This window comes from Anguilla rostrata, chromosome 14, assembly GCF_018555375.3.
Source record: "Anguilla rostrata isolate EN2019 chromosome 14, ASM1855537v3, whole genome shotgun sequence".
Classification (NCBI taxonomy): Eukaryota; Metazoa; Chordata; class Actinopteri; order Anguilliformes; family Anguillidae; genus Anguilla; species Anguilla rostrata.
In genome coordinates this window covers 30,682,071-30,702,304 of record NC_057946.1, presented here as the reverse complement: position 1 = coordinate 30,702,304, position 20,234 = coordinate 30,682,071, and the positions used below count along the sequence as shown (strand labels likewise).

The window sequence follows — 20,234 nt, the reverse complement described above, 5'->3', positions numbered from 1 at the left end:
TGTTACAGTGACTGTACATATTCCATCGCAACAAACTTTGTAGAAACTACGGACACACCCGATCAACTAAACACAATCCATCACACTACTAAAACACACCATAACAAACACATAGAACTACTCATCAGATTAACAATACTCTTCCTATACACATAATTAATATGCACACACTCTATCACCCAATCAGCACACTACACATACTATCAAAGTGAGATGTTACACATTTGAAGGTACCAATAACATGTGGCAAGGCACAGTAAACACACAACAACCAATCATCATTCTCAATTATTCCCTGTTGATACACACAACCAACATGAAGTACATAAAATTACTGTGGTGAGCAAACACTCGGCACAAATGGACATGTGGACGCACAGCAGACACATACTTTATTCCACAGACAGACAGACAGACAGACAGACAGGCAGACAGACAGACAGACAGACAGACAGACAGGCAGACAGCGAGCTCAGTACCTCCGTGACCTCGGGGCCTGTGTAAACTGGTGCTGTGGGGGCCGGGGCCTCGGAGGGCAAGCTGTCAGCAAGAGCGTCAAAGGGGTCCACAACAGGCTTCTACACACACACACACACACACACACACACACACACACAATAAAAAAACACACAACAAACTGAGGACAATGCACCACACTGTACCGCCAAGATGCAAAGTGCAAGGGGGTGGGTCAAGAGGCAGGGGGTGAGGGTGGGGGGGGGATGGAAATGCTCACATCGGCTGATTTTGTGACAGGAATGGGTACCACCTCCACCTGGATCTGCAGGCCAGAGTGGGACAGACTTAACACAGGGGAAACCGCTGTGACTTATTGGAATTGATTTTCAAGGCCTTGCACGGTTCCTCCAGCACTGTTATACGCCAACTTGTAAGTCACTCTGGATAAGAGCGTCTGCTGAACACCAAAATGTAAACTTAAATGTATAGATGTTTCGCAGTACCATCACTGTGCTAGCCAGTTAGCCACTTTGGTTTTGTCTCCATCTGCATATTCAGGTTTAAATCGAAGTTTTATTTCTTATGATAAACTCGCTCGAACAATAAGTCATGGAATGTTGCCTAGTTGGCCAGGTGCAGCTATGGATGTTGGCTAGTTAGCTAGCCGACTAGCTTGCTATGCTTGCCTCATGACCCAGCAGTTTTTCCCACAATCTTGCCAAAAAAACTATCAATCTTTATAGAAAGAAAGGCATATTGACCTGCAAGAATAGATTTGCAAAGTGGTAGTGTCAACAACAGTGGTTCAGCAGTTCAACCACAAACTACTTAAAGGAATGAAAGAACACGGTATTGGATTGTCCTTCGCTGTCATATTTGAATATTTTCAGAAATTCTGAGAGACAGTCTCAAACACGTAGTACATTAAAAGGGTTCTGCATGTAAAAGTGGGAAACATTCCTAAATCTAGATTAGAAAGACGGTTAGCAGACTACAGTATACGTTTAAAAACTGTGGAGGAGAAGTTACTGACTGACAGGGTGCCTAAACTTTATCACAGACCATATTTAATGCTTGATCTTTTTTTTATCTGTCAAATTTGGCAAATATATAAGTACTAGTGCATTAAAACTTACTGAAATATATCATGTTCAAATTTGTTCCCTGCAGAAGTTAACTTTTCATTCAGAATATCAACAAAACAAGCAATTTGATGAGGGGTGACCAACATTTTGCATACCACTGTACACTCTTACTTCACATTGTATTAATCATATAGTACGCTACAAAATGAATGATGATTTATAAACTCTATTGGTCCTACACTATTATATGATGTTCTGCAGTAACGTCTTCGTTCTTGTGCAAATAATTGCACAAACGATTGCCAAAACTTCTTGGCAAAAGCCGGTTCTGTTTGTTCATCAGGTAGAACAAACAGAATCTGAACAAAAACACAGGAATGCTTCTCACAGAAAAAGCAGACTGGCTAGTTCTCTGAGAACGGTTCTCTGAGAGGCAGGTGGGTAGCTTGAAAGTAGCAAGAATCAATAAATTATCCAATGTACAGGACCGATGACAGAAGATAACCCAACATTTTATAAAAACCCAGAAATGTTCTTCTCGATCCAACTACAAGTTAAAAAAACAGAACATATATATTGTTGATCATTAGCAGGGATGTTCTACAGTAATGGCCTACTTGCAATCCATAGATGACAGTGGCTTTTGTCCAGTCATCTTCCATTGTCAGGAAAGTTTTGGAAATTTCTTGCGAGTCACAAACCTATAGCTAACCTCACACACCCAATCTCTCTATGAGCTGTCTGGTTTACTGGTCAGAGATGGCCCATTTATTTTTAGAGGATGATGAAGTGGACCACCGTGACTCAAACCCGAAACACAAAGGTATCCCCATTCATCCTCTGTCCAGCGTGTATTTGCTTAGGTACCTTGGACCCCTCTTGAGGCTTCCCTGGCTTTGGTTTCCCCTTCAAGACGTCAGCTGCTCCAGCTACAGGCTTTGACGGCTCCACTTTGCTCAGAGAACTGGGCTTGGTCTAAGAACACAAGTGTGATTAAAACCAGCCCACAAATGAGCCTGATGAAGCTCAGCACCCAAACCCTACTGCATGAGTAGGGGACCCCCAGTTGAGGAAACCAAAAAGGACTTCAGTAGAAAAAAAGAGTCTGTTAGTGAAGAAGGGAAGATGATGACAACTGGCTGATGATGGATAAGAAGTGGAGATGAGGCCAGGTGATACATACAAGACATGCCAGTTATTAATTGGTGAACGGGGTTTTGTCCAAAAACAAAGGAAGTGTGATGAAAACCAGCCCAAAAATGAGCTTGAAGAAGCTCGGCACCCGAAAACCACAGCATGAGTAGAGAAGGCCCTTAACGCAGAAAAGACCCATTAGTGCAGAAGGGAAGATGGTGAGTTTCAGACAGAAGATCCCTGCCCGTCTTTTTCTCAAGTCTCACATTCCATGGATGAATAGTGTGAGTGTGAGCTCATGAAACGATGTGTGCAATTAAAACCAGCCCAAAAAAGAGCTTGAAGAAGCTCAGCACCCAAACTCCACTGCATGAGTAGAGGACCCCCAGAGCAGGACACCAAGAGAAAAGACCCCAAGAATGCCAAACTGAAGATGATGAGGTCTGAACAGGAGATTCCTGCCCATCATCTCCTCAAATTGCCTAAGTTTATACTTCATGGAGGATCACATGTAATTGTGCCCATGAAGTTACGATCAAGAAGAAGATCGGATCAGAACGCCAAGGCCAGAAAAGGAGACTGAAAGCATGGCTGGAAGAAAGGATCCCTAGAGGTTAGCTTCTCCTCACATTCTGCTCCTAATGAAGAGTAGTAGGACACAGACTGTGACCAGGAATGTGAAGCAATGATCAAAATGGTGGCAAGGTCAAGAAATGAAAACAAGGCACTGAAGTTTTGAAACGAAGGATGATGCAGACCACCGAGACTCAAACCCCAAACACAAAAGCCCCCCATGTATTGTCTGCCAATGTGTAGTTAGCCAGGTACCTTTGCCGTCTCTTTAGGAGTCACTTCCTCTGGTTTTCCCTTTTTGGCCGCAGCTTCAGCTGCAGCGGCAGGCTCACCTTTCACAGGCTTCCCTTTGGTCGGTGAGATGGGTGAGCTCTAACAACACAAGTGTGATTAAAACCAGCCCACAGCAGCGCCTGAAGAAACTTTGCACCTGACTCTCAGCAGAATGAGTAGAGGAGCCCCAGAGGGGGAAAGCAAGAGAGAATTTAATGAAGAAGTGGCCCAAATAATGCAGAACCGGAACATGATGCTGATTGGGCAAAGGATCCCTGTTCTACTTCTCCTCAAATCTCTAACTTGGATCCTTAAATGTGCAATTTCGAGCAGAAAGAAGAGTGCGAGTATACCCATGAAATGATGCTTGTGAGTAAGATCGTATCAGAAATTTGAGGACACAGGAAAAGACAGACAGAAAAAGATCCCCTATAGTCAGAGTTTCACCAAAGCCACCATTCTCTTCCAATGGTAGCGAAGGATGATACTGAATATGAGCACCGAAAAGAAGCAAGAAATGTGATTAGTTCAAACGACAAAGATGAGATGGGAAAGTCATTAAAAGAATGATGAGATGAACTCAAACCCAAAACCCAAAAACTAAGGTCCCCGTGTATCCTCTGTCCTGGGGAGGTTAGCTGGAAACCTTGGGTGATTCTTTAGGATTCACTTCATCTTTTTTTTTGTGACTGCAGCCTCAGCTGTTTTGGCTGCCTTGGCTGCAGCTGCAGGTTTTAAAGGCTCCCCTGTGCTCAGTGAACTGGGTTTGGTCTAAGAACACAAGTGTGATTAAAACCAGCCCGCATGAGAGCTTGATGAAGCTCAGCACCCAAACCCTACTGCATGAGTAGGGGACCCCCAGTTGAGAAAACCAAGAAGGAGAAAAGTGAAGAAAAGAGTCCACTAGTGTAGAATGGAAGATGATGAGAACTAGTTGATGATGGATGGAAACAGAGATTAGGCCAAGTGATGAACACAAGATGTAACAGTTGTTAATGGATGGATTGGAAAGACCACAAAAGCTCAAACCCCAAATGCAAGTGGTCATAGTTCTCCACCCTGCTCCGGTTTGGCTGGATACCTTGGGTGACTCTTTTGGCTTCACATCCTGCGGTTTTCCCTGGTTGTCAGCCGGTTTGGCTGCTTTGTCTGCTCCGACTGCAAGCTTCGCAGGCTCCGTTTTAGCAGGCTCCCCTTTGCTTGAAGCGATGGGTGTGGTCTGATAACACAGGCATAATTAAGACCTGCTCTGAACAGAGCTTGAATAAGTGTTTCACCACAACCCCTCCCGCCCACACCCCCACGGCCGCACACCCAGAGAAGGAACAGAACCCATCCAAAAAGGGGGAAGCTTCAACAGAGAAGCCAACCCAGCAAGAGATGCACCGAGAGCTAGATAGAAGCTTGAGTAAAGAAACATGACTTGGGTACATTTCTGTATACTGTTCTCCTGATTCTAATGGCCTGAGATAAAACAAAGGACAGAAGATCCATGAGGCAGTGAAAACAAGATAAATCCCACCAAGACATCAAGACCCTTGGAGATGCAGCAGCTTAAAAGCCCATGTTGTTTAATCTCAGCACACATGCAAAATCAGGCGAGCTACCTTCGGGGATTCTTTCGGGGTCTCCTTGGGGCTTGTGGGCTGGACTGCAGCTCCAGCTGCAGCGTTAAACGGCTTGGCTTTAGAAGGAGAGGCAGGTGCCTTTGCCGGCTACAACCAGAAAGTGGTCACAGGTTTTACACACACAACACAACTTCTAAACTGAAAACCGAAGTCCTCGTAGACAGAATGCACTTCCACAACCAGAAAAAACTTTTGACTATGATCCTCCAAATGTATGAAATAAACAGGAATATTTAATGAGAAGAACAGGTCATTAAACCCACCTAAGCTTATTTGCCTGTTTGTATAGAGTCACCAGCACTGTGTCAACACTGATGTTGACACTGCATTATGAATGTTTAAGATGCTGATGGGAAATAATCATAAAGAGATCCTGGAGTCAAAGATATAGGCAAGGGCTAATTTAAATATCCTGCTCATATAGCAAATTGAAATGGCCCCCAAAAAAGTGAGCCATTTTCACAAAGACAAGTAAGACACAATTAACATCCACAATTTTCTGGGTAGAAAGGTAACACAAAATAACGGCTAAATTTTCATACCCACTTTTCTTTTGAAACCGGCAAAGTGGACAGCGATAAAAAATTTTTTTTAAAAGTCGAGTGGCAAGGAGAACAGAATTAGGATGGATGAGGATGAACCCATCAATAGCACATCATCGTGCAGAAGGAAGGTGAACGGGAAACATAAGAGAAGATCTCACATTTATGCAATGGAAAGTAATTGTGATGAGATTACAAGCGGACCTGAAAAGGGCGGTCCCCCCCACATTGAGAGGTAGGAATGCGATGCATTCATCGCATGTCTCAATGCAGCCCAAGCAGGAGGGGATTTCAGCAGGACGTGAGAAGCGGTTAATCCAAGGGAAAGAGGTCAGGGGTAAGAGTTCAGAGGTGAAAGGTGTTTAAAGAGAAAGGTCCTGAGAGAGAAGCGTGGGTTAACAGAAGATAAGACCGCAAGGGAAGATTGCCAGCGAGTGAGCGGTCTACCTTGGGACTTTCTTTCGGAGCTGTCGCTGCCCCTGGGGTCACCTGCTTCACTGCTGCAGTAGCTGCAGCGGCTGCTCCAGCTGCAGCAGTCGTTGCAGCTGGCTTAGCAGCCGCAGCTGCAGGGGACGTGGCCGCTTTCTGTAAATGCAAAAGGAGCGTGTGCTGTTCAATGACCGCCCCTCCTCAACTATGATGCTGTTTCCTGCTAATACAATGCCTATGCTGGCATGAGAAGTTATTTACAGCAACAAAATGGCGGGTCATTAAGAAAAAAAAATTCCATTAGAACAATACACAAACACATGCACACAATTTTCCATATTCAGTCCGCATTTGTGAAATTCCATGCAAATAACATCGTGGATACATTGTGAATCATTTTGTGAACACTGAGAAATTATACGTACATGAAAATGGCTGTTTAATTTATTACATTATCGGTCGTTATGGAAATGGACATTTAATTTATCAACTAATCACTTTGATGTGAACTGCATAGTATTTACTCAGCATCATTCTAGGGAAAACATGCCAGTCTTGTCTTGCACGGCCTCACGGTAGTTTGACCTGGTGAGAGCGACATAATCGGCCTCACATCAAAAGTAAACCAGCACCCAGTTTTGTATATATGCTAATCAGGCCTGGATCAAATACGCATTATAACACAGTAACGGTTTACAGCAGATGCTGGCAAAACGTGAAAATACTCCTTTAAATCCCTGAGAATTTTCAGTGACACATTGCAAATCAAAATGTACAATGATATGAAAGAAGACTCTGGCATAGAATATTGGTGGAAACAGATCTATTTTGAGACTAGTTAACAATCTGCCAGAATTGTTTACAGGTGTGTAAAGGGTCACGGTATTTCAAAATAACTATTTGATCCAGGTCTGGGGAATTCACAGACATTCTTTCTGTTCTGTTCCTATGGACTCCCACTGGCGCCTGACAAATATGCTACCCAGGGTTGCCAATAACACAATGTACCATCACCATGGCGACCCCAGGGCTCAGCGACGGACTGCACTTTGAGATTTACAGGAGCCGCATTTCAGAAAGTGAGTCAGTGGGTAGGGGGGCGATCTCCCGTGGCAACGAGCCCTGCCATCCAGTGTCCAAGCGCATCCACCATCTTCATAATTAGAGGAGTTTTTTATACGGCCGTCATTCACCATTAAATATCACTACATTAATGGATTGGTCTACCTTAAACCGAAGGTATGCATTTAGAAAACTGAGGCACCAGTGTCACAGTGGAAAATTTCTTACTCTCTTCCTCAAGAATGTTACAATGTTCAGTAACCCCGAACAGTGAGGCATGGATGCCTGAACACAAACAGAGCCTTTGTGAGCCTTTAAAGCAGGGGTGTCCTATTTTATTCCGAGAAGGTCCGCTGTGTGTGCAGGTTTTGGTTCTAGCCCAGTGATAGGACACCCGATTCTACTTTTCAAGGTCTTGATTGAAGACAACAATTAATTGAATAAGCTGAATCAGGTTTCTTAGCGCTGGGCTAAAACAAAAACCCACACTGGCCCCGCCCTTTTCGGATAAGACAGGACACCCCCTTGGTTTAAAGCATGTGTAGTTGGCTGCACTTAAAAAAAAAAAAATTAAAAAAAAAAATTATTATTATTCTTTTTTTTTTTTAGCATTTTACCCTCCCAGACACTCCCATTACAATACAGGCATTTTACAGACACTCTTATCCAGAGTGACTTACACAACTTTGTTTACGGTGTATCCAGTTGCACAGCTGGATACATGCTGAAGCAATGCAGGTTAAGTACCTCGCTCAATGATACATTCGCAGTGTCCTACTGGGGAATCAAACCTGTGACCTTTCGGTTACAATACCAACTCCTTGCCCATTATACTACACCGTCTCCCAAAACGGGACACTGCACAGCAAACTGCACCCTGAGCTGCACCCCATTAATGCTTAAAATCCCCTGGGATCAGTGCCGCTGTGACATACATTACTTTACATTTATTTGGCAGACGCTTTTATCCAAAGCAATGTAAAATAAGTGCATACCAAATGTCATTGGAACAACTACAAAACACAGGTCTGATAAGGCCCGATACTCATTTTGTACAGTTATTCATAGCCAAGAACACTAAGTCCAGTTCACACAGTGAACATTACTCTGACTTAACCTATGCTAAGCCAAACTAGGGGGCACTACAAGCTACAAAAACAGGACGACGATACAAAGTACAATAAGTGCTGCAATGGAGACTTAGTCCCGGCACAAAGGGCTTCCTTGTCTCTTCCCTACAGGCGATGGATTCGCCTTTTTGCTTTGAAACACAGTTTTCTGTTAGCGCAACAGCGCAGATGACTCCTCACTCTCACAGCCATCCAGCCGCTAACAGCGAAAGTCCCGCTAAGCGCTCGACATGCGGTGCTGACCACTGACTGACTCACACAGGCCAGACACTGACGTTTGGAAGAGCGCGGGGGAAGGGGGGGTGGAGTGTGACGTTCGCTGCGTCTCGCCACGTCTGCTGTTCCTGCGAAAAATCGATGCGGGCGTGTGAAACGCGGGTCGCCGGGAAAATTACATAACACGCTGACAACACGGGCGTGGCCCTGGCCTGATGACATCGTTCCCAGGAAGAAGGGATTATCTGATGAGGCCAGTGGGGGTGGCCAGTGGTGGTAGTCACAGGGTGGGGTGGGGTGGGGTTTAAAACACTGCATGACCACACCCACGCACACAGAAAAAAAAGACCCTTCCAGACAAAAAAATGTTATTAGAAGGTCACCAATTAATAATGTCTCACTCTCCTCACACTGATATTTTAATTATTGACACCTTGCGAAGAGGTCGCCTGGTGGTCACATTGTGGGGGAAATAAATCATGTCACCCTGCTGGAACATTCCGCCTCTTCACACTTGCCTGTCAAAGTTCAGGCCACGGTTTTTGGTAAAAGGGGGAGGGGGCGTGGCAGGCGGTTTTTCCTGGATGTGCTCACACGTGCTTCTTCACTCCATCTAACCCGAAGTTCCAGCCAGGGCAGAGAACACCAGAGTGATCGAACAGCGAAGGGTTCTGGTGGTTTTCCTCGCGTTAAAACATTTCTTTCCCGCAGAAGGGATATTGTCGAAGGTGACAATGCGCCTCATCATCAAAGCACAACAAGGCAGAGATCGAGAGATTGTTGTCCATGTTGTCAAGGCCCTTCTCAGGCACCTGATCGGAACCCCAGTCATGCATTTACGGAATATCCTGAAACAACGTCTGAGATGGAATGTAATTCTTTTATCATCTAACCCGAGCTGATACTCTATTTTTCATGGAAGACTGCCACTAAATTCCCCCCGCAGAATTCCACACATTGCTACATGCCACATCGCACACAAGGCTGTACTGGACACATGCGGTGGACACAACATCCTACGAAGTCCCTGTATATTCCCGATAACATTTTGGAGCTCACCACCTGTAGATATGTCTGTTTATTAGCAGATTCATGAATCACTCCGCCTTGTATCTGATAAGTTCTGCATTGCCAGCTTGAAACACCAGTTGCTTCTGTCCCTATTCTGAGCTGTTCACTGCACACATATGCAGATTTATTTATTTTTTTTTGCATTAATGCATTTGATTTTTGCATTTGTAAAAGCCAAACTATATTATCTGTGCTTATGTACGGAATCATTGAATTGTCCTTATGCGGTATGTAATGCATTTAAAAAGTTAAAAGGATTTTTTTTTTTCCGGAGACATGATAGACATGACAATGCTTTAGGCTACTTATTCAATGTTAATAACAAATATTGCATTAAAACAAATGAATTCAAAAACTCCCCAAAAAAGTTACAATACACTATCAATTCAGAAGCATGCAACTTATTTTGGGATTCAAAGGGTTACAGTGCTTTTCCACTGTGCATATTCAGGAAAGGGGCGGGGCTACACCCCCAGCCCGAACAGGAGGAAGAGCTGAGGTTTCTTTTCCGGCCTTTTCTGCTGCGCAGTCGGCACATAAGTCTGCCTGTTACCCAAAGGCTTTTTAATAACAGGCCGGACAGGGGGATCTGCGCAGCTCTCCCCTGTAAACCCCTTTCCATACCCTAGTGAAATCCTGCAGTGATCACAGACAGCTTTAAAGGAAATGTCTATTCAAGAGTCGGAGAAAAATGATTATGTAATGTGGTTTGTTGAAAATTCTGTGGTTTGTTGGCATCTGCAGTAGTGATTTCAACATTTCAGCTGCATCTAAAGAGTTTGAAGGGTTTTCTGTAATCTGTCCCAAGTTTAGAGAGGTTAGGATTATGGCTGGGTTTACAGTATTTGTCCCTGGTTTGAACAGGTTTGGAGGTGTTTGGAGAGAAGAGGTTAGGGTTGGGGTTGGTGTATTTGTCCCAGTTTTGGAGATGTTTGCAGAGAAGAGGGTTTGTACCTCAAATTCAGCAGGCTTCCCAGTGGAAGCCAGCCCCACTGGGGCGGAAGTGGGCTGTTTTTGTTGAGACTGCAGACAAAACAGAGAGACAGAGAAGGAGGGAGGGAGAGAGGGAGGAGGGAGGGGAGAAAAAGAGAGGGAGAGGGAGATAAACATTATGGACAGCATCAATACACTGTCAATACACAGAGAAGAACACTTTTCAGTCAGGGCTACATTTCATATTCATGCTCTAAAAAATAAAACAATAAAAAATGGTTGTCTTTGTTCATTCATATAAAGCTTTGATTCCTAATTGTGGCAGCAGCGATATACCTGTAAGGTGGAAAATGTACAGGTACAATAGGGAAGCAAAATAATTCACCCTTGATTGAAGATTTTTCCTGAACGATTTTATATCAGAACTAAATAAACCTCCCCATCTTAGTTAGAAGAACTCTACTACTAAATGTCACTAAATCTTAGTTACTAATATATTTGATATAAAAAAATACTTTAGAACAAAAAACAAAACAAACATTAGTAGCCAGAACACTGAGGATTTATTTTCAACTATCACTATGGCCTAGTTGATTATTTTTGCAAAAAAATCAAAATCAAAGAAGCAAAATCAAAAAAGCAAATTGAAATGAAAATGATGAAAAAGGGTGATTTTAAAAAACTGGTGATGTTTTTTTAAACAGGTGATGCCCCCTTCTGAATCAGTGAAACACAGGTTCAGAACAACAAGCACCAGTGGAGGAGGAGCACCGCTGCTCATATTATCAGCACCAGGAGAAGGGCAGAACATTTCAATAACCTTATCAACGAGACTCAAAGTTTCAGGGTCAGTCCCAGGGACATTGTAAACAAGAAACATCTAATTTGACCAGTATTCAGCACAAAGTTGTTTCCCACCCTTTCACACAGGCCGCAGTCACATTTTCGGCTGAAAAAATGAGGAATGCTTTCACCGGCATCGAAAGGATTAAAGTCTTTGAAAAACTTGCAGTACTTGATCCAGGTCTGATCATGGTGCATACAGAATTGGAAAAAAAACAAAAAACAAAAGAATGTAGACGACTAAGAACAATGCAGTCAGAACTAGCCTCCTCAGACAGCCAAAAATTGGGTTATAGATAGACATACGGACACAGGCATACAGGGCGGTTTTTAATCAGGCTAACCGATAACATACCATGAATTTTTTCACATTGTTGCTTCAACCTAACCATGAGTGCATCTCATCGTTTCAATAACAATAGTCTATTACCAGTCTGTGTACAGTTTTGTAAACTGGAGGAGCACTGCATTTCACTCTTATCCTGAGAAGCTTACACAGACTACACTTTAAAAAAAAAAATTTTTAACATACAAAACATTGGTACAGCGGGATATGTTACAGAGGCAGCAGCGTAGTGTAATGGGTAAGGAGTTGGTCTTGTAAGCTAAAGGTTTGATTCCGCAGTAGGACACTACCGTTGTACCCTTGAAAAAGGTACTTAACCTCCATTGCTTCAGTATATATCCAGCTGTATAATTGGATACATGTAAATAAAAAAATCTATATATTTTTTTAAAAGTTCTGTAAGTCGCTCTGGATAAGGGCATCTGCTAAATGCCTGTAATGTAAAGTAATGAACTTAAGGCTAACTGTGCTGCTCAAGGGTATATCTGTGAATGGCTTGCAACCCAGCGGCTGCAGGTGCGATTCCTGGGTGGGACGCAGCCGTTGTGCTCTTGAGCAGGACGCTTAAGCAGCACTGCTCCAGTGTACATCCAGCAGTATAAAAGGGATACGAAGCAAAACAGCTGAATGTTGTGCTGGTTGCCCTGGATACGAGCGGTGTGCTGAAGGGCGGTGACGTAGTGAAGTGACATAACTGCAGCTGGGAACCGAACCAAATCCAGCTCCCTCGCCATTACACCGCCGGGCCGGGACCAATACGGAGGCTGCGGTGAAGAGCAGGGGAGTCAGGAAGCTGTCGCTTTGTGTTGCATTGACATGCATAGACGACAAAAATCGTGCACCGCACCCCTTCCACACCCCTCTCCGCCCTCTCCTACCCAACCCTCTCTTTCTCTCTCGCTCTCTCCTGACGGGCTACCACACCCATCCATCTTGAACTCAGCACAGCAAGGTCTGCAAACAGGTGCCACGACTTTGGCCTGTCCTGACACCAGCAGAACCGTACAGCTTGCCAAACCACACGCCCAGACCTGGGACAAGCACGCATTTACAACACGTCAACTTGGAGAAAAGAAAAATGTTTTCAATCCATCCACCCATTATCTGTACAGCCGTTTATCCTGGGCAGGGTCACGGGGGGTGCTGGAGCCTATCCCAGAATGCATTTGGGCGAGAGGCAGGATTACACCCTGGACAGGCCACCTATCTATCACAGGGCACATTATTCATGTTTTCAATGATTTATTTTTTTAAATTATTTTTTTTATAATTAAATTTTTCAGCAACTAAAAAAAAATTCTAAAAATTAAATTCTAAATATTGGTAAAAATGAATGTAACGGTCCATAGACTGCAGGAGTTTTACCAGTGTTATGGGGGTATCAGTGATTCAGACAGCAGCTTGATCCAGACAACTTCCTGAGGGATAAATGTGATGAAGCCCTATTGCACACCACAGACCTGGTCACCTCCAGTGTCAGCCATACCCTTTGAACAGCAGGTTTTTTGGAATGTTTTTTTCCTCAAAATTCTAAGTCAGTGTTCTAGAACTCCATTGGTTCCAGATTTAATTGGCAAAAAAAAAATGTTTTCTCCCTCTCCACCTTAGATAATGTGTGGCGAGTGTTCTGCCGCAAAATGGCTGCCGTGCATTTCTCAGGTGGGTGTTACTCATTGGTGGTGGGTGTGGGTGAGTTCCCACTCATCACTATAAAGCACTTTGAGCATTGGAAAAGTGCTATACAAATGCAATTACATATGAATTCCTTTCAATTACCAGTAGCGACTGTTAAACAACAGCATTAGAATGTTCAGTTAAAACACAAACGTGACCTTGCCCCTTAATGGGTCTAACCGCTAAAACAGGGCTTGGGTGGCGCTCACGCAAGGGCGAGGCCCGCCCAAGCCCGCCATTGTTTGGTGTGACGGTGTTGAGGGTGCCTCCCTCCCTGCCCAGCTGGTCTGTGGGTATTCTTTCCATCGCTAGGTGATGCATCAGTCCTGTCACCACCCAGGAGCAATGGGTTATTTTTAACCACCCCCCCACCCCACCCCACCCCACACTCAACCCTGCACAGACTGGATCCTTAATAGCCATAAAAGCATCGAGGGTGGATCTATGGGAAAATAAATCCCTGTTAATGCACTTGGTTGGCCACCATTTATAGACTGCCCTTAAGCCCTTGGAAGGCCTTTGCCCATCCCGAATGCTTTCAAACTGCTCGCTCGCTCACGTCATCATTTTCACTGCTGTGATGTGGCCGCTGATCGCCTCAGTGAGGAGTCGGCCATCTCACGTTACAGCGCTGAGCGAACGCTCTTATCCTACCGATTTGCCCAGATTACATTTTGACAAACGGCCCCATTTTATACAAACAGGATATTTTTACTGAAGCGATTTCGGGTTAAGTGCCTTTCCCCAAGGGCACAATGGCAGCGCCCCAAAGCGGTAATCAAACCTGCAGCCTTTGAATTGCAAAGAAGGGTACAACTATAGTCACGGTGACAGCCGTGGACTTGGTATGGACTTGGCCGACTAACTAAATACTGCAGGGCTCATTAAAAAGTGAAGCTATTCTAAAGAAAAACTAAAATAATAACTTCATGTCAAGGTTATACAGACTACACTACAATGACAGTCACCACAGAGCAGACAACTCTTTATCATGTATGATCTCCCCTGCACCCACCCATGGCCTCCACCCACCAAATCCCGCATGGGTATGGGTTCAGTTCCCCGACAGGGCATCTGCTGAGCTGTGATCCCTATTCTGTCTGTTACCCTCAATGCTTTCAACCTGTCGGAATAAAGCAAGAAATACGACTGTCGGCTCTCATTAAAAAAAAAATTAAAGAAAATCATTTAAAAACATTATATTATATAAAATTATTTTGAATCAAGTATTTCAAATAATCGTTTGAACCGGGCCTGGAACTGACCTGAATAGCTTTGCTCTGCGCTAGCCAGGAGAAGGCAGCACAGACGCAGTCTCTTTTTCAGTCAGGTTACGCAACACACCCCGTGGGGGGGGGGGTCTGGGTGTTGTTGAGCGACAGGGCTGGGAGAACAACAAACAGCAAAACCGAAAAAGAGCCAGCGGCAGCAGAGGTCATAAACTCACCCGTGCGCTGCCGAGGCGTGTTGCTAACGGTAACGCACTCCCAACATCAGAGCGGAGTGCCATCCAAACGGGTATCTGCTTCCCAATTTTAAAAAAAGGTGTGACTTTTGGTGGCTGGGCGGTGGTGCTCTTTGATGGAGCTGAATCAAAAGCAAAACAGGAACCAAGGCACTCTATTCAAAATGCCTGTATTACACCGGCAAGATCAAAATAATCTTTTACTTTAAATAAAAAACAAATATAAATCAGTGCTTTCGTACCAGCCGCCAATAAAATTCTTCTGAATTTCACTGACAACTTTTTTGCCAAAATTCCCAGCAAAACTCTCTCATACAACTGCGCATGCGTTGCGTTGTTCTCTGTTGAACGATGACACATTGCCCTTACACAAAAAAACTGTAGTTCGGCTGCATTTTTACACATCCAAGTCTCCCGTTTGTTTGGGTTTGGTTGGGTGCGGTGCACTGGCAACAGCACACTGTGTCCCGAGTATGCCTAGGACACCCAGTTTTTGATTGGTACGTTCCAAAAAAATCAGAGGTTCCCCCCTAGTCCACGATCACAAACCCCTCCCCCCTCCCCCGCTCCACCCACAAATCTTTTTGGGTACACCCATGACTGGAATCCTGGCGCCACTACTGGTTGGGTGTGCACGGAGTGGATTAAATAAGGAACCAGCTCAGGTGTCTCCATGGTTACCTGCTGATGCCAAAACACCGTCATCTCAGCCGAACGATCCACCGGCATCACGGTACCGGGAATACACACGCACCCTTCCTGTGGGACCACCGGATGGTCACGGGGCATTACAGGGCAGAACTTTTGGATTGGGGAACAGGGGGAAGTATTCATAAAGCATAAAGCATCACAGAGTAGGACAGCTGATCTAGGACCAGTTTTTGTAGCTCATAATGAATAAAGTTAGGATGTGGCTGAGCTAAGCCTGACCGTAGATCAGCACTCCTAATGCGAGATGTTTTTTCCCCCCAATACAGGCTCAGATCTCTGTCTGATTGGGAAGACTCTCAGAAACTAACCTGGGGTGGGCCTTTCTTGCAATTCGACCGAAAAGATTCATCTTGCGTAAACTGTAAACCCCCATGAGATTCCCAAAAGCGAAGAAACTAGGGTATTGGGAGGAAAACATGTTTGTGCCAATTGGTATCACACCATGAGCACACACTCATAACCACTGTCACACTCAGAACACACACACATGACCACTGTCACACTCAGAACACACACACATGCTTACTGTTATGGTCAGAACACACACACCTGACCACTGTCACACGCAGAACACACACTCATGCTTACTGTTATGGTCAGAACACGCACACCTGACCACTGTCACATGCAGAACACGCACTCGTGACTGCTTCTATGGTCAGAACACACACTCATGCTTACTGTTATGGTCAGAACACACACGCATGACCACTATTACGGTCATGGCTTATTTAGTATTTTTGAGGAAGATTATTCTCACTTCCGTTGTCAGTTCCCATTTTTCCACTCACCCTTACCTTAACTAACACCCTTCAACTGTCACACAATTTTATTACATTACATTACAGGCATTAAGCCAACGCTCCTATCTAAAGTTACTTACACAACTTTTACATATCATTTACATTGTACCCATTTATACAGCTGGATATACACTGAAGCAATGCAGGTTAAGTACCTTGCTCAAGGGTACAACGGCAGTGTCCTACCTGGGACCCAAACCTGTGACCTTAAGGTTCCTTGCCCATTATACTATACTGCTGCCTATATTTATTATTTATTATTATATGCTTATAATTATAAAATTATTAGAAACATTCTCCCTGGACCTTAAATACTGCAACACAGAAGCCCCACTATTCCAGGTTTACAAAATGTAACTTTAAAATGTATTTTACTCACAATTTGTTTGAGTATTAGTCAAATGTATGCATATGTATGCAGGCACACGTGCAGTTCTTTAATGCGCTTTTATTATTACACCTAATAAAGGTAAGTCGCTTTTATTATGCATTTTTAAATACCGAATAAAGGTAAGTATGAAGTGATCTTATTTTGCCTGAGATGACTCCATACCTTTATATTGTGAAATTTATAAAAAATTTGCTATTCAAAACACACATTTCCCAGAATCACGGCATCAAATTTAGCAGGTGTGATCCACCTACACTTCAAAGAGCCCTCGGCTTCTGCAAACAGGTAACAGGTGACAGATTTGGAAAGGTGTGCTTTCCTGTCGGAGCCAGCGTACGGTACCTCCATCTGCACCCGTGGCACGACAGGGTGGAGTGTTCTGATCCTCTCTCTCTCTCTCTCTCTCTCTCTCTTCTCATTTGCTATTTGCCTCATGCATTAGTCCATTTTCTTCAGTGTCATTTAAGTACTAGTTGGGACAAACTTGTCCAAACTTTGTTCATGTGCATGGAGGTGAATCATTTTCACAAAACATTGTTGCATTTGTGCAGCTGCTGATTGAGATGCTGAGCCATCAAAACACAATCAGCAGGTCAACATTGAGAAGACATGCTAGAGGCACAAAAAACACAATACAGCAGGTTCTACATTAGCATCATGCTAACAGACACAAGAAAACACAATACTGCAGGTTCTACATTAGCAGCACGCTAACAGACACGAAACACATACTGCAGTTCACATACACACGTAAGACACAGAAACCATACTGCAGGTTCTACATTAGCAGCACGCTAACAGACACAAGAAAACACAATACTGCAGGTTCTACATTAGCAGCACGCTAACAGACACAAGAAAACAATACTGCAGGTTCTACATTAGCAGCACGCTAACAGACACAAGAAAACAATACTGCAGGTTCTACATTAGCAACACGCTAACAGACACAAGAAAACACAATACTGCAGGTTCTACATTAGCAACATGCTAACAGACACAAGAAAACACAATACTGCAGGTTCTACATTAGCAACATGCTAACAGACACAAGAAAACACAATACTGCAGGTTCTACATTAGCAACATGCTAACAGACACAAAGCACAACACAGTAGGTTCTACATCACCAGAAAGCTAACAGACCAGACCTGGGTCAAATACGTATTTGTTTTGGATTCAAACACTTTTCTGTGCTCTATTGATCTTGCCTGGTGTAATCGAGCCTGCCAATATGACCAGAAGGCAGAGTTTGCCGTTTTTGATAGGATATCATTGGTTCCAATACACCAGACAAGACCAGAAAATGTAGAAAAGTATTTGAATCCAAAACAAATACGTAGTTGACCCAGGTCTGTAGCAGACACAGTGCCCAGCTGGTGCCAGTGGCCGCTGCCAGGTTCTGCCATCTCACAGGCTACATGGGAGGAGATTTCCAAATGTTTTTGAAAGATTCACAACGCTCCACCCTGCCCCCCCCCCCCCTCGCCCCCCTTACCCAAGACCCAGAAAGAGCACACTGCATAGCAGGTCACTCTGACCCAATACCCTAACCCACTGCACTGCTACTGTGAGTTCCTCTTCACCCCCAAACGCCCCAATAACAAGGTAGCAGCAGCAGCTAGTCATAATGTTCATCCAAAGACATGTAGCCCAAGGTCTACAGACAAAAATTAGCCTCCCTGGCTAACTCTGGCACATTTACAGAAATGTTATTAATGCACATTGACCTTGACAAGTAAACCGCTAAATTAAACTAAAATGAAATGTTGTTCTCATAAATATTGCCAAGTGATTACCAACGAACAGGATCTTACATGGGGGGGGGGGGGGAATTAAATGAAAGAAAGAGTGTAACAGAAAGGCTGTGGATTATTTTTGGACACACCCAACGTTTGCTGAGGCCTGGCAACTGCTTTGGAGGCCTGGAATCCTCCTGCGCACTTCCAAAAACCACAAGCAGATGTCAGGGCGCTGACACCAGGGGGGCGCAGGCAGATCAGAGCCATCTCAAAACGATAGCGAGCAGCGGATCCAAAACCGTGAACAGAGTCTGACTGAGGAAGTGGCTGCCTTGTAAACAGACCAAAAAATAAATGAAATTAAATGCTTCTGAATTATGGATAAGGACAGGAGAACATGCACACATTCTGTACAATGCTGGTTCTTGCCTGATGTAAACAAAGGAATAATTGAAAACCCACATACTTAGCCGGGCAAGCACAGTGTGTTGCTTTTAAAAAAATAATTTTAATTATTGGTGACGTAACATCCTAAAAGGAAACTCCATTTTCCCTTACTGCAGACCATGTTCACGCCACACTGCAGTTAGCTATGTTCCCACGGGAATAAAGAACTAAATAACAAGAGAATCAATAAATCCAATAAAAAGAGGGACTATTTTTATTATGCAAAGGTACCTCTTACTGGGTGGGTTTACTGCTGCTTTTATATGCACTGTTAAAAAGCGCGCGCACAAAGCAAACATTCTGCTTATATCCATATTCCTTTGCATGCAGTTGGCAAGAACATGTGGATGCCAGTTCTGCCGGTGGGAATCAAGGTGGGAGCCATCCTCCCACTGCTTCAGGTTTGCATTCAGGCCTGGCTTCAAAACGTAAAAAAATTAAGTTCCTAAGGTCATGTTTAGAAATTGCAAATTGCGAGTGAATGTTTTATAATGTTTTAAGTCATTTTAATTTATTTTATTTCACGTCTTTTAGTTACCATTTTAAATGACTATATGTAGTATCTTTTATATGCTATATCTAATATTTATTTTACTTTACACCAATTTTCCTTTCTGGTTTTTTGTTGTATTTTATGTGTACATCCAGCACCCTTGTGAAAGAGAGCACCTGCACTCAATGTGTCTTTGAACTTAAATAAGAGAAAATTATTTTTTTTAAAGAAAGAAAATGATAATGATTCTGAGCTCAAGAAACAAGCTGAACGGAACGGCAAAACAAGTCAAAAGGAGAGAATGAGAAAGATGTTTCCAACGTGGCCATTTTGCTTGGAGGCAGTAGGCCTGCTGATGGCTGTAGGCTGACCATTCGCCACCACAGAACACTCTTTAAGGGGCTAAAGGCATACTATGCAGGATTTTTTATTTGGAAAATATTATAAAATAACAATGCTAAGGCATATCTATGTGGCACTGGCAATCTCAGTCTTTACACACTTTAGCCACGTCTGTGCACCGTTTACCTGTACTTGTTATTCCAAAATGCATTTGCGGCGTTTCTGGGCACGGTGCTCTTTTCTGTGAGGGGAGGGGTGGGCGTGGCTACAGAGCTTGTGGTTTGGGATCAGATGCAGGCACAGTGTTTGTTGCGAGTTAGCTGCTGCATTGGCAAATACTAAGAAGCCTAGATACTATGAAGCAAAAAGGTTTGGTAGGTTTTCGATTTCTGTTCTTCCATCAAGATGTCCTCCCCCTATGACCAAGGCACTGGCCTCAGAA

At 43.8% G+C, this 20,234-nt stretch overlaps 1 protein-coding gene across 33 annotated transcripts in view; it reads right to left on the bottom strand.

Moving 5' to 3' along the window:
* The window catches only part of cast (calpastatin), a 70,338-nt gene that overhangs the window by 18,824 nt on the left and 31,280 nt on the right, over nt 1-20,234 (bottom strand). For 12 of the 33 annotated variants that reach the window (XM_064309219.1, XM_064309218.1, XM_064309217.1 and 9 more), the window contains 8 exons: nt 10,557-10,625; nt 6,142-6,279; nt 5,132-5,239; nt 4,606-4,743; nt 3,507-3,623; nt 2,412-2,519; nt 737-781; nt 480-578 (listed from right to left, as the gene is read on the bottom strand). In XM_064309219.1, the coding sequence (XP_064165289.1) occupies nt 480-578; nt 737-781; nt 2,412-2,519; nt 3,507-3,623; nt 4,606-4,743; nt 5,132-5,239; nt 6,142-6,279; nt 10,557-10,625 (822 nt within the window). The remainder of the gene's footprint in view (nt 1-479; nt 579-736; nt 782-2,411; nt 2,520-3,506; nt 3,624-4,605; nt 4,744-5,131; nt 5,240-6,141; nt 6,280-10,556; nt 10,626-20,234) is intronic. The other 21 variants (XM_064309191.1, XM_064309197.1, XM_064309207.1 and 18 more) reach the window with 16 other exon arrangements.